The sequence below is a fragment of the Polistes fuscatus genome, unplaced genomic scaffold (assembly GCF_010416935.1).
Source record: "Polistes fuscatus isolate 324 unplaced genomic scaffold, CU_Pfus_HIC Scaffold3, whole genome shotgun sequence".
In the NCBI taxonomy this organism is placed as follows: Eukaryota; Metazoa; Arthropoda; class Insecta; order Hymenoptera; family Vespidae; genus Polistes; species Polistes fuscatus.
The window spans coordinates 10584966-10599312 of NW_025113107.1; the positions used below are offsets into that span (position 1 = coordinate 10584966).

Sequence of the window (14347 nt, forward strand, 5' to 3'; positions counted from 1 at the left end):
ACGCCACTACTACCGCCCTCTTGCGACTGCGTGTTGCATTTGTCCTCCAAAATGTATCAACCATATTACTTTCTGCTGATCACTTATTCATATTTATTTTAAACAAATATTTTTCTTCATTTATATATCTACTATTCATTTAAAATCTATCAATATTTCTATACTTTCTATACCTTATAGTAATATTCTTTTATTTTTAATATTAATATTTCTTCTTTTACTAATTCTCTTTAAATTCATTTTATTCATTACTATTATAATTTCAAATAATACTTCACATTTCAAATTTATCTTACATAAACTGTATTGATATGATGAAATGAATAATTAACATATTTATTACATTCAAGGATATATCGAGAAAGTTTATGTAAATGTTAGAAACAGTTTTGAAATTCTGTGAAATTTGTATTAACACTTTTAACATGATCCAACTCTATCATTTTGTATTACATAGTCAATATATCACAAAGTCTTTGCTTTGTTAAAATTATATTTAATTAAACTCATTTTATTTCTATACAGATTTATTTAGTACCTTCTTCTTAAAAAAAAAATATTTTATTGCCTATGATTATTTAAATATTATACTACTTATTTATAAAAGATTATGATCTCGTAGAATATAACTTCTTTCAATGCAATGCTTTTAAATCGAAAAAATAATTTTTAAAATCTAAATGTTCTTCTCTAATTATTTAATATATAATTGTTAATTAAATAATATAATAATATATTATTTAATATATATTTTCACCAAATATAACAATCGGTGTAAAGTGTGATCATTAATTTACAAAAACTTAAACTAATAAAAAGTTATAAGAAAAAAGGGAACATTACCTAAAATTTTTCTCAAATTCTTCTTAACTTTTTTCCTTCGATCTTCAATGAATGATATTATTTATAATTTCGTGTCCATTTTCTTATCGACAAAATATATCTCATTATTTTTATTATATTATTTACAGATTACATTTGCAAATGAAATTAAATAATGAAAATAATTCATAAATACACATATTTATCTAAATAAGAGAAGTTAATATGTAATATATTTATTATCTCAATTCTTAAATTAAAACACGCTAGTTATTAAGAATATTAAAAAGTTCAATTATTCATGTGTTATTGCAGCGTAACTTTATCTTATTTAATATTGATAACATTTAACACGGCCACCCACGAACTGCGAGATACTTTGACGTAAATTGTTGGTCAAAACATATTATCAACAAGGCATAATAAAGTAATTTTAAACTATTTATGGCTATTGACCAGGGACGGCATTAAATGTTATAAAACCTATCAGTTTTAGAATTTTTTCTTTCTAAGATCTTAAGTCCACGAATTTTCTACAACATTGGGACTAATTATTAGCCCTTTACTTAACACATGTAATTGCAACGTGTCACACATATGTTTATCAGTGCTGTACGTTATACGTGCTTATAATAGGCACTCCTCAAAAAAAAAGGTTTTTTCTTCTATATAATAATGTAAAACAAAAATCTTTTTATTTACAAAAATTTGGTGTAATTTATAGGTATTCAACTGTATGCAGCAGTTATCTTCATTACTACTTATGCAATATAAAGTCCCCCTGATTAGATACGGTCCTGAAAGCAAGTTATAAAGATAATTCCCGCCTCTAAGATCACCATTAAACTTCTTTCATCTGGTCTGAATACAACGTAATTTCATAACTTGTTACAATAAATTGTTCTTTAAAAAAAACTTATTTTATAATTTTCTACAACTAAGTGAACGAAAAAATGGCAGCTGGAAAACTAGGTAGACATTTTAACTAAATAAATATACTTTAGAATTATTAATTAAATATTTACCACATAATGGATTGTAATATATTCAATAATTTTTTTTGTACTTAATCATAGCTCTTCTGAGTGTTTCTGACAAAACCAACTTACTTCCACTTGGTAAAAGACTGCATGAAATAGGATTAACTTTAGTTGCATCCGGTGGTACTGCAAAATCATTGAGAGAAGCTGGTCTTCCAGTTAAAGATGTATCAGATATTACTGGAGCACCTGAAATGCTTGGAGGCCGTGTAAAAACTCTCCATCCAGCTGTTCATGCCGGTAGATCATTTATAATTAACAATTATATGAACTTAATACTTTTACTTTAAGTTTATAAAATTTTTGATATTTCTATAGTATTTATTACTTAATTAAAAAATAAAATTTGTGTTCATATATTATATATAATTATGTTATCTATGAATACAGGTATATTGGCTAGGCTCACAGAATCGGATCAAAAAGATCTTCAAAAACAAAATTATGATTTGATTAGTATAGTAATATGCAATTTGTATCCATTTATAAAAACTGTATCAAAACCTGATGTAAAAATTGAGGATGCTGTTGAAAATATTGATATAGGAGGTGTTACTTTGTTGCGTGCAGCAGCAAAAAATCATTCTAGAGTTACAGTTGTTTGTGATCCAAGTGATTACGATAAAGTGATCAATGAAATAGAAACTTCTTCTAACAAGAACACATCTGCTCAAACCAGGTATGTTTTCTCTTAAACTGTTTATATATATTATAAATTTGTAAGTCAATTAAATTAATATAAATAATTTTCATTTGATTCTATAGGCAAATGTTAGCATTAAAAGCATTTACGCATACTGCAGAATATGATAATGCTATTTCAGACTTTTTCCGTAAACAATACAGTGCTGGTGTTTCGCAACTAACTCTTAGATATGGAATGAATCCGCATCAGAAACCAGCACAAATATTTACAACTTTGGATAAGCTACCATTAACGGTTGTTAATGGGTCTCCAGGTTTTATTAATTTATGTGATGCGCTAAATGGTTATCAATTAGTGAAAGAATTAAAAACTGCTTTGAAATTACCAGCTGCAACATCTTTCAAACACGTTAGCCCAGCAGGTGCAGCAGTTGGTGTTCCATTAGATAGTGTGCAAGCTAAATTATGTCAAGTAGATGATTTGATTAATCAATTAACACCTTTATCTATGGCTTATGCTCGAGCAAGAGGAGCAGATAGAATGTCTAGTTTTGGAGATTTTGTGGCATTATCTGATCCATGCGATATCGCGACAGCTAAAATTATTTCAAGGTAATATATTATTATTATTATTATTATTACTATTATTACTATTATTATTACTACTGTTTATACATTTACTTGAGTAATGTAAATTTATTCAATGTTTTTTTACTTGCTATTTAATATCATACATTTATAGGGAAGTTTCTGATGGTATAATTGCTCCTGGTTATTCAGAGGAGGCTCTTCAAATTTTAAAGAAAAAAAAAAATGGCGGCTATTGTATATTACAAATTGATCCAACTTATGAGCCATCTTTAATGGAACACAAAGTTCTTTATGGACTTACAATGGAACAAAGGCGCAATGACGCAATTATTAATAACCAAACTTTCCAAAATATTGTTTCTAACGTAAAAGATATGTCAGAAGCAGCTATGCGAGACTTGATTGTGGCAACTATTGCTGTAAAATATACTCAAAGTAATTCGGTATGCTATGCAAAAGATGGACAAGTTATTGGAATTGGCGCAGGTCAACAGTCAAGGATTCATTGTACACGATTAGCTGGAGACAAAGCTGATAATTGGTATGCTATATGTTAATTGAAACCTTGTTTAAAAAAATATTATATTAATTATTATTATTATTATATTCATAGGTGGCTTAGACAGCATCCTAAAGTAATTGGTATGAAATTCAAGAAAGGTGTAAAAAGAGCTGAAATTTCAAATGCTATTGATAATTATGTTAATGGATCTATTGGAAAAGACATGGACGAATCTATCTGGGCAGCAATGTATGAAGAAGTTCCTGAAAAACTCTCTGAAAATGATAAAAAAGAATGGATCAAAAAGCTAAGCGGCGTTGCTATTAGTAGCGACGCTTTCTTCCCATTTAGAGATAATGTGGATAGAGCTAGACTGGTTAGTTTCTATACTTCTCTAATATATACATTTATAACTATAACTAAATAAAAATGTAAATATTTTTATGACTACTATTATCAAATTACAGAGTGGAGTTACATACATCGCTAGTCCTGCTGGTTCTACTAACGACGATGTGGTAATTCAAGCCTGCAATGAACATAATATTGTATTATGCCATACAAACGTGAGACTATTTCATCATTAATAAAATCATCTATTCAAATAATTGATATTCATAAGCATTTAATTAAGCAACAATCTAATAATGTGGTTAAAGTTTTTTGTTACACAATAATTGAATAAATATTTTTACATTTTCATATTAATGCTTATTAAAAATATATTTTTGTAAAAGACAAGATTAAGTGTTTGAAAGAATTATTAAAAAATGTATTAAACAAGACCTATTTCTAAAAATCTATTGTACGTGAAATTTTCGTTCTTCTGAACATCATTTCAATAAAAACGAACACTCGACTGATCTTGGCAATTCGCTTATTTTACAATTATTTAAATATTATGTACATTATTTATACACAATAATTAGCTATACCAGCTTATAGAGGGTGATTCACGAATCGTGTTTGATAGAGATTACTCTGTAAATAACAATCCAATCGGAAATAGTTTTATCAGGTAATACATGGTACATTAAACATTTTTATATCAAAATAGTAACCGCATGGTGGGGATATTGTTATCTTGTTACACTTTTAGTTCAGATTTTATCCAAAGTTGTCGCTGAAGCCGTGTATGTTTCAAACGAAAGATAGTGAATAGCCATAATAAAAAACAATTACTAATTATTAAAAAGTGAATAGCAAAGAAACGATTAAAATGGACGATTCTTTCTATATCGATGTTATTGTAACATGTCCTTACAACGAAAATCACAAAATAGCTAAATCACGCATTCAAAAACATATCGTCAAATGCGAAAAGGTAACAAAGAAAAACTTATGAGTAAATGGAATATTATTATTTTTACATTGTTTTATTTTGTTTCTGATAGAACTATCCAAGTGATTATAAAGTTATATGTCCTTTCAATGCGACCCATCGTTTATTTAAACATGAAATAACTGAACATATTACTAAATGCCCAGAGCGAAAACAAGTTCAACCTGAACTATGTAACCGTAAATACAAATGCCTCGAGATTATTTCTTTACATATATTATATATTTATATAATATTTATAAATTTTTTAATAGAAAATAATTAACAATTATGTTAAATATTACTTTGTTTTATACTTCAAGGAACCGAGAAAAATGAATTGCAACATGAAACAACAGATTTGATTGAGTCTAGCGAAAACTGGGATAAAGTACTTGAATCTGATTCGGTATCTGATATAAAGGAAAATCTTCATTCTAATATAAGGTAATTTTATATATTTACAAAATATTTGATATAATAATATATTTAGCTTATATAAATACAAGCTAAAAATAATTTAGTATCATTGCATAAGTTTATTCTATTCTAAAAATATATATATAATATTTATTTGAAATTATAAACATATCTATAAATTCCTTAAATAACAGAGAAGATTACTCAAAATATTATAATGACGATGAAGATTTAAGACCACCACATGGTTATTCAGAAGTTATGTTAATTGAAGTTGACGAAGAAATAAATTCTGAAGATATAGAATCAATAGCAAGTAATATGGGAATAGGAAGAGGCAAAATTAATTCAGATAAAATTCATTTGTTACGAAGAATTGGTATAGGAAGAGGAAATTTTGTAAGCTAATTGATGGTACAAGTAATTTTACAACTTATTTTTCTCGAAAATAAAATTTTGTATAAACAGATTTTATACTATATTTTTCACTTAGTTTTTCATGTAAAGTTATACCCTGCTCGCTTATACCACCAGAAACAAGGATAATCTGTATATATAGAACATTAATAGAACATAAATAAATAATATATAAAAATAAAAAAAAATATGTTAAGGTTTATTATATTATTTATTCGTTATTTTACTCATATGTTTATATTTTTATAAAAAAAAAAGAATAAAAACAGTTACAAAATAAATGAATTTCGTTACATATTCTTATGTATTGCAAAAATGGTATCCAAATGTTTAATTATGACATTATTACCATACATTAATTGTGCAAGGGGAGAAATGAAAAGAAATATTAAAAATAAACATTTTCTTTACAATTGTTATTTTATATAAGTTTACAATGCTATATTACTTCATCTGTTATTTATAAGAAAGGCTTACTATTATTTGATAAAAAGTAATAGTTTCTTTCTTATTTTATTTAGATATTTTTTTTTTGCATAAATCGTGTTTATTTTCTCTCATATTGTACATCAATTCTATTATTTACAAATAACATAATAAGCAACTTTCCTGAAGGTGGAAAGATATTTCAGTACATGATTACATTACAGAAGACATAAAAAATGTCATTACAAATATTAGTATCTATGGGTAAATTTTTTTTTTTAAGCTATTTACAAATGGTGTAATATAATGGGATATTTTTCTAATAATGCTTGATTATCAATTAATGCTTTTGTCATTTACAGACATTTGATTTGATTTATAAAATATAGTGATATGATTATAATGTGATCAATACTTTGTTATATGTTTATCATAATTTCCAATTTAGGAGTTTTAATACATGATGAAGATAATAATAATAATAATAATAATAATAATAATAATAATAATAATAATAATAATAAACAGAAGTACAGTATATTTTACATGTAACTTCTGTTCTAAATTATAATAATTTTATTTCTTATTACAAATATAAAACTAAATGTTATGTTGAAACATGTAAATTTTCATACATAAAGATTGTATTAATTTATATTTAACATTAAATTATTTGCTCGACTTTGAATGATTGGTATATAGACAGTGCAGAGAAGTTATGTAACTAGTTTTTATAATAAATACAAAATTTAATAGAAATCGGGCTGGATAGCATGAGAGTTTATTCAATGATACTTATCAATAACCAAATGTTATCTATACTTTTTATGAAATATTCTTTTTTTTCTGTATTTGTTATAATACTTCATATTTACAATAATGACAAGATTATCTCATTATAAAAGAACAATCAACATCTGGCACCATGGAAGTACAATGTTATATATAATACTTAAAAATGATACAAAATAAATGCAGCTATGAAAAAGAAAAAGTTTCAAATGATCTTGCAAAATACAATAAAAAAGAAAAATTTCATATTACAATTTTCCAACCATTCTGGAACATGGAATTTAATGTTATATAATAAGAAACAATATTCTCTTCTTCTGCATTTTCTTTGGAATGTGTAGCTACAGCTTTTAAAATATTAATAGAATAGTGAAAATAATAATTCACAAAAATTGCATTGTCTGTCTTACAATATTTATACGAAAAAAATATATAATAATAATAATGATAATAATTTGTATAATTGTGCAATTATAAATGAACGATACAAGACTTATGTATGCTATCTTTCACGCATAACTTTAAAAAATTTAAGATCACTAATCAACAAGAAGAATAATTTAGAAATTAAAATTAGAAAAAATAGTGTGTACATTATGAATACTCTTTTCTAATTTTTACGTAATACTTAATAATAATTGCGTATAATATCGATGATGGAAAGATCATACACCCATAACCCCATTGTAAACAATATTAGCCATTTGCTCATAAATAGTTATTCAAAATTTAAATGAGAAATTCATTTGTTATAAATTCTCCTGAAATCTCTAATTACAAATTCTATGTATAAATTTTATCTTAAATAACATTGTTTTACTCCCAAAAATTGGATTAATCAAAATCTGAGATACATACCAATACTTCTATTCCATAATATTTAAAATAGCATATTCAATGTAATATGCAATTACGACTTTGATACATTCTTTATCCGCAGCCATCTACATCAAGAAACATACAAAGGAAGGAAAAGCATACTTTTTGAGTAACATTTAATTTTGGACACTAGCACTTAGCTAGTATTTATATACATGTTCCTAGAATATGTTTAGAGGAATAGAGGCAGTTTCCTAGCTGCAGTCTGTTTTATATTTATTGTATAAAAACTGTAAATTTATTGAGAGCAACAGTTGCACAGTAGCGAGATCATTGCACTAATGCACTTTTACCACATTAGATTGATACGTCCATTAACTGATAAATAGTACCATGTTGTATCAATGCAATCTATGTGGTATGGTGATGTTGATATAAAAAGGCTCTTCTAATTAGCACCTTTTAAATATTTGTTGGTTTTTTCTTTTGTTGTTTCCATATAGATATCCTTTCTTTCAATTCGGCCACTAAAAATATTTCGAATTTTTGATAAGAAAGTATATGGTTAATTTGTTTTAAATTTTCTATTTAATTTTCAGTTCATTTGCCCTTAAAATTAGTTTTCCAAATGTGTAAAGAATCAAGAATATTACTAATACATTTATATAAAATTACCTTCACTAGATGAAGTAAAAAATGTATTTAAATCTTTTTTTATACTCTTTAATAATTGCATTTAAAGAAAAAATTAGATAAAATCATTGTAATATAAACAAAATTAAGTACTTATGTAACTAAAAAAATAAGAAAGAATAAAAAAAACCTACTTGGTGTAAGCATATCCTCGCTAAGTGGTTGACGGCTAAAAGGATCTGTTGCACTGTTCAATAAATGTCTTATAATAACAGCTTTATCCATAACAATACCAGATGGAAGCTTAACAGGATCTTCCATAAGAGTATCCATTAAAGGATCTCGAAATTCTTCTGGTGCATCGCCATAATCTTCGTCACGTGCACGATTATCTCTTGCGATCACTGTTGCTCGTTCAGCAAGAGCTATAAACCTTTCAATTTCAGTGGTTGTTTTTATTGCAGACTTTTGTAATCTATTTGCAGCGTCAGTAAATAATTCTTTGCAAAATGATCGCTGCAATTGTAAATGCATATCTTCATGAAATAGATCTTTATTAAATAGTATATATTTAATAAAACAGATAATAATAATAAAGAGTTACTTCAAGATACTAATTATTTCTTAATATGATATTTGTATCACTTACCTCGTCGCTAGCCAAAGCAGCCGCAAAATTATCACAGTCAAGATGTAAATATATATCAACCAACTGACTTAATAACGTCCGTGGTTCCCACCCATATTTTTGTGGTTTTCTCACTTTTAAATTTTTACACTTAGGTCCACACAATTGTTGTAAATTAAAATTTAACATGGCACACAATCTTCCAACTAATTCTGGACGCAAAAATGGTTCTGTGATATCAACAGTTAAATAATGAAACATGGCAACTGTTTCTTTAGCTAACGTTAAATAAGATCTAGCTTGTCGTTCGTCCGCTGTCAATTGTCTTCTTCGTGATTGTTGTTGTTCTTCAGAAAGAGCAGACCATGCATTGAGATCAGACATCAGTTCTTGAACTTCATGTATACGTTTTAATGATTCTAAACTTTCATCAAGTAGGAAAGTTGTGTCATTCATCAACATGTTAATGAATTTAACAAATTGATTGCCATTATTGCTTTCATTTACAATAGACGCCCGATGTACTGGACTATCCCACATTGACTTTAGAATTAAACTAATATGATAACGAATAGAGAATTTGTCGTAGAACTCTGAGCTGGAACCAGTTGTTTCAACATCAGTATAGAACTTCATGAGATAAGACGCCAAAAACGTCTTAGAAATTGGGTGTGCCATAACTTGATCATGCAATGTTTCTGTTCTACCCTATTGGAGAATATTATTTATTAATATGATTAATTTGTATTGATTGAAAATAATATCTTGTTTATGCTTACTTGAACATTAGGATTAATTACAAATAGAACCTCAATAATTTTTGCAATTAAATATGGATTACGTATACAATGTGGTGTACATACTACCACAAGTAACCATGTAATCAATGAATTATCCATATTATTTACTATTACTGTTGGACAAAATCTGTAAGAGAAAATACATATGTTATTATGTAAAAAACATGATATCTATATTCGATTTATCAAAATTGCATGAATAACTTACTGAATAGTAAATAATAAAAATTCTGCAATATCCTCCACATACCATTCTGGTAGGGCTGTAAATTTATGTGGAATTTCTTGTGACAAGGGAAGTTCATGAATCGGTCTACTAGGTGAGCTCTGTGTCAAAAGACTAAGTAAAATTTCAGCAACAGAAATATAGAAATGCAAACATCTCCTTAGAAGTACAGGATCGATCAAACCAGCATCTGCACATGATTTGGATTTACCAAGACGTTTTAGTTGCTGTTTCCATCGCTTTAACAATTCTTTGTTGTGTCCAGCAAATGGAGCATCTTTCCATTGAGGTTCGGATGCTTGTAATTCATCGATCATTTTTTGCAAATCACGCAGAGCTCTTAATTTTCTTTGATACTTTTGTAAAGCTGGTAACAATGCTATATGATGACAGTGTAATGTAAGGAACCAACATTGTGTTGGAAATTTAGCTTCAACCCACTTATGTGTTTTTTCTAATTCCTTTAGCCATTCTGTAACTTCTTGAGAAGAAAGTTTCAGTCTTGTGTCATTTTTTATTTCAACGAAACTAGAAGGATGAAATGGATACAAAGGATCAATCGTATCCAATTTGATTTTAACCGAGAGCATTTGTAATATTGAGAGTAAATTTAGCATAAATCCGTCTCCAGCAAGCGAAAACTCTTCAGTTTGTATTTGGGCACGCTTTTCGTTGTAACGTAATAATGCTGCTAAATATGCTAACATAGCATCGCGGCAATTACTATTTGCTAGTATCGCATGAAGCATTTTGTGGAAAGAAGTTCTCGTGCTTTCTAATTCTTGCTGCAATGTTAAATTCATTGATTTATCAGTAAATGGATTTCCACTAAAGAATTTTTCGGCTACTTTAGGTTGATCTTCAGCGAACACAGAAATTGATAAAAATGGTCCGAGAAATGAAGTCCTTGTAAGTTCTCTTCCAGCAGCATTTGTCATTACATCAGGTAAAAATTGTGCTTGGTGGGTGATTAAACGACATATGGGACGTATATTGCCGTTAGGTCCACAACGAATCTCTATCAGTTCTTCAAGTGCTTCTACAGGTCTTCGATGTGTATTACCAACCAGACTAGCTTGTTGCATTGAAAGATAGAGGCCTTGCAGCAAAGGAGTGAAAATTTTACTGAAGATACTTGAATTCGTATGTGTTCTGGCTACGAGTTCGTGCAAGTAACCGCGAGGCAAACTCTGCGAGAGCATTGGATGAAGAAGTGGTGAGATATAAGCTGGTGTAACAGAGTTTTGACAAATCCCTATAAGACCTTGTAAAACAAGACTGGAGTATTGAACACATTGAGCTCGCAGAGTTGATAGTACATCAGAAAGTGGTGGTATACTTGATCGCTATTAACATAAAAATAATCAAATACACATGACATACATTAAACATTATGATTATAGTTTACAAATAAATATGAATGAATGAAGATTGAAATCTACGATTTAACGATTCACTTATATACTAAATATTATTTATACCTTAGGATGATTACGTTCTTCTATTGCAACTCGCGAATATGAATCTAATAAATAAATAAGACTTTTAGGCTGCAATGATTTACTTCCAGCAGGTAATGGTAATGTTGGTAATTGATAAGATGGTGCAGTCATTACTGGACTCAACAAAGGACTTGCTTGGCTGTTCGGACTGTCTTCACGATCGGATGACATTTCTGAAGTTATTTTTTTAAATGGATCTTCTCCTCTTGAAAACATATATAAAACTTCCATAATAGCTTGATTGATAATGTCCGCGACATCGGTTAATTTGTGAATGAGTGCGTAAGCTGACATTTCTGGTAAAATTACTGTTCCTTCTAACGATTCTTTCCACGATACACACAATACTCGTGATATAACAATATGAATTTGTTCAGTGGTCACTTCTGTGCTGGAACTTGTTGTCTAAAAAATAACAATAAATATTAAATAATTTAATTGAACTATATAAGAATTTGTATATAATAAAAGCACACTTACACGTGAGCGTGACACTTTTCTGTCCGAATCTTCAACTTCCATATTTTCAATTCCAGAATCAACATCTACACCAGATTGTTTTTCACTAGTTTCTTCAACCTCCATTGGAATTTCTTGATTATTAAATTGTTGTTGTATAGCTGGAGACATTATAGATCCTGCAAATGGATTTGATGGGCCTGGTGTACTTGGAGATATCGTACCTCCATTGTTACTAGAGTTGTTAGTTGGACAACTCGTGTCTAAACCCATTAACCGCGCTAATCGCCTTCTTCTCATCTAAAATATATTGTGAATATAAAAATAAAACCCAATATACATTAATAGATAAGATAATTAAAAAATAATCATATGAATTATATAATGTAAATGTGTCAAATAAAAGGAAATTAAAAATGATAAATACAAAAAAGATTGTATATCTTTTGTTTTTAAATATTTTATTAAAATTCGTTAAAAGTTATTTCAATAGAAAAACTGCTAATTAAACTGATAATACTAAACAAATAACTGTTCTATACACTTATTTTATTTATATTGCCTTACATATTACTTTACATAAACAATATTAAATTTGAAATTTGTGTTGTATTTACTGTTATGATATTATTACAGAGAAAAAGAAAGCAAACGCTGAAACTAATACATGAATCTAATTTAAAAGTTGATATTATATTTGTAATAAGAAAATTGTTATGAGCACTTTAAAAAAAAAAAATAAAGAAAAAATAACAGACATAGAAAAGTTAATATTTTCTTAAAATGTATGTTATTATAGAATATTATTAATAAAGTTTACGGTTTCGATGGATAATTATTAAAATACTAAAGCTAAGAACAATGCATGCATTCGAGTATATAATTGACAAGTGTATTACTTAAAGAAAAATCATCTCATAATACTTTATCTACAAAGATACATACTCGTAGAAAAATTGGAAACAAAGAATCTCCAGAATTATTAATCGCATATAATGCAGTTTATAGTTTCAGCATTACTTGATTGTAAGCACTGTAACAAACTACATCGGTAAATAAATAAAAGATAAATTATGCAATGTCTTTTAATGATAAATAACAGATGATATATATATATATATATGTTGAACGAAGAAAACAAAAACATTCGTATATCAATATGCAAAAACAAAGATATTTTAAATAGCATGTGAATGCTTAAAAAGAAGAAGAAGAAAATTCTTATTATTTTTCCTCAAGTTGATTAAATTTTTGAAACATTTCCAAGATCATTGTTTTCTTGCTATGGACAAAGAAACGAAAGAATATATATAATATATATACAATGAAAAATATTTCGGTTCAAAGCTTCGTCATTACTGCTTTATTATTACATTTATTATACTTAATTGTATCTTTACAAAAAAAAATAATAATAATATTAAAAAATAAAAAATCATTGTAAAAGTGATATACGCGTGTGATATATGTAGGTGCGTGTAAACGTACGATGTAAACCTATATACATATTCATTGTTTGATCTGTCATTGTTCTAAACAGCATCGTATTAAGAACATAGAAACTTACATTTGCAACGTATTTGTTATATAATTATTAGATGCTTCGATTCCTCGAGAATACGTAAACTAAACGATTTCTCTAACAAATGAAATATTTGAAATAAACTAACATTGGCGATATGTTAAAACGGATACGCCTGTCGTAAGACATTCAATCATTAAATAAAATTGGATAGAAAAATGAAAAAAATATAAAATAAAGATAACTTAAAAATGGCAATAACGATTTAATGCGTCGAAATAGCGGGATTAAGTATGAGAATATTAATACTTACTTCTTCTTGACTTAACTCGCTCATGGCGATTTCTTTTCTTTTTTTTTGTCTTCTTTTTCTTCTTCTTCTTCTTTTTTGTTTTTGTGTATATTTCGTTTTTTGATTGTATAAGGCAAATATTACACACTCACTCACGAATTAACGTTAAGTATTATTAATAACGTAGAAAAAAGATCCTGTTTAAAGAATCGTGGTTAAGATATGTCAGAAATTTGGACAGTCACTCCACATCTGTTCGCGTTTGGACGTGAAAACAGCGATCACACGTCGAATCACGAGCAGTCACTGCCAGGCGGCTGTAGCCGCGTCGATTCTTCAAAACAGCTGAGCAACCAACAAACGATACGCTCTCTTATACCAAAACATATAACTAAACAGTCACAAAAGCAGTTATCGATGTAGTATGTAATGCGAGTGGTACGAATGAGTTTTTCTTTATAAACATTCTTAGAACGATTAATAGAATTTT

At 27.8% G+C, this 14347-nt stretch overlaps 3 protein-coding genes across 5 annotated transcripts; 2 read left to right on the forward strand and 1 right to left on the reverse strand.

Annotated features, from left to right (window-relative positions):
- Positions 1-1612: 1612 nt before the first annotated feature.
- LOC122519666 (bifunctional purine biosynthesis protein ATIC) lies at positions 1613-4472 on the forward strand. Its single transcript, XM_043639285.1, has 7 exons — positions 1613-1794; positions 1899-2102; positions 2253-2541; positions 2628-3119; positions 3250-3639; positions 3712-3976; positions 4068-4472. The coding sequence occupies exons 1-7, from the start codon at positions 1776-1778 to the stop codon at positions 4185-4187; spliced, it is 1779 nt and encodes a 592-aa protein (XP_043495220.1). The 5' UTR covers positions 1613-1775; the 3' UTR covers positions 4188-4472.
- A 67-nt stretch (positions 4473-4539) lies between these two features.
- LOC122519667 (gametocyte-specific factor 1-like) lies at positions 4540-5810 on the forward strand. Its single transcript, XM_043639286.1, has 4 exons — positions 4540-4924; positions 4995-5121; positions 5245-5368; positions 5536-5810. The coding sequence occupies exons 1-4, from the start codon at positions 4820-4822 to the stop codon at positions 5747-5749; spliced, it is 570 nt and encodes a 189-aa protein (XP_043495221.1). The 5' UTR covers positions 4540-4819; the 3' UTR covers positions 5750-5810.
- A 2235-nt stretch (positions 5811-8045) lies between these two features.
- On the reverse strand, positions 8046-14305 carry LOC122519197 (ubiquitin conjugation factor E4 B). 3 transcript variants are annotated; one of them, XM_043638522.1, is made up of 9 exons: positions 13879-14305; positions 12989-13076; positions 12065-12343; positions 11564-11989; positions 10065-11428; positions 9836-9983; positions 9078-9764; positions 8623-8944; positions 8046-8322 (listed from the first exon to the last, which is right to left on the reverse strand). In XM_043638522.1, exons 3-9 carry the CDS (start codon positions 12341-12343, stop codon positions 8258-8260), a joined length of 3291 nt encoding a protein of 1096 aa, XP_043494457.1. In that variant the 5' UTR covers positions 12989-13076; positions 13879-14305; the 3' UTR covers positions 8046-8257. The 3 variants fall into 3 exon arrangements, with proteins under 3 accessions (XP_043494457.1, XP_043494456.1, XP_043494455.1); XM_043638521.1 differs by having other exon boundaries at positions 12989-13086; XM_043638520.1 differs by lacking the exon at positions 12989-13076.
- Positions 14306-14347: the final 42 nt, after the last annotated feature.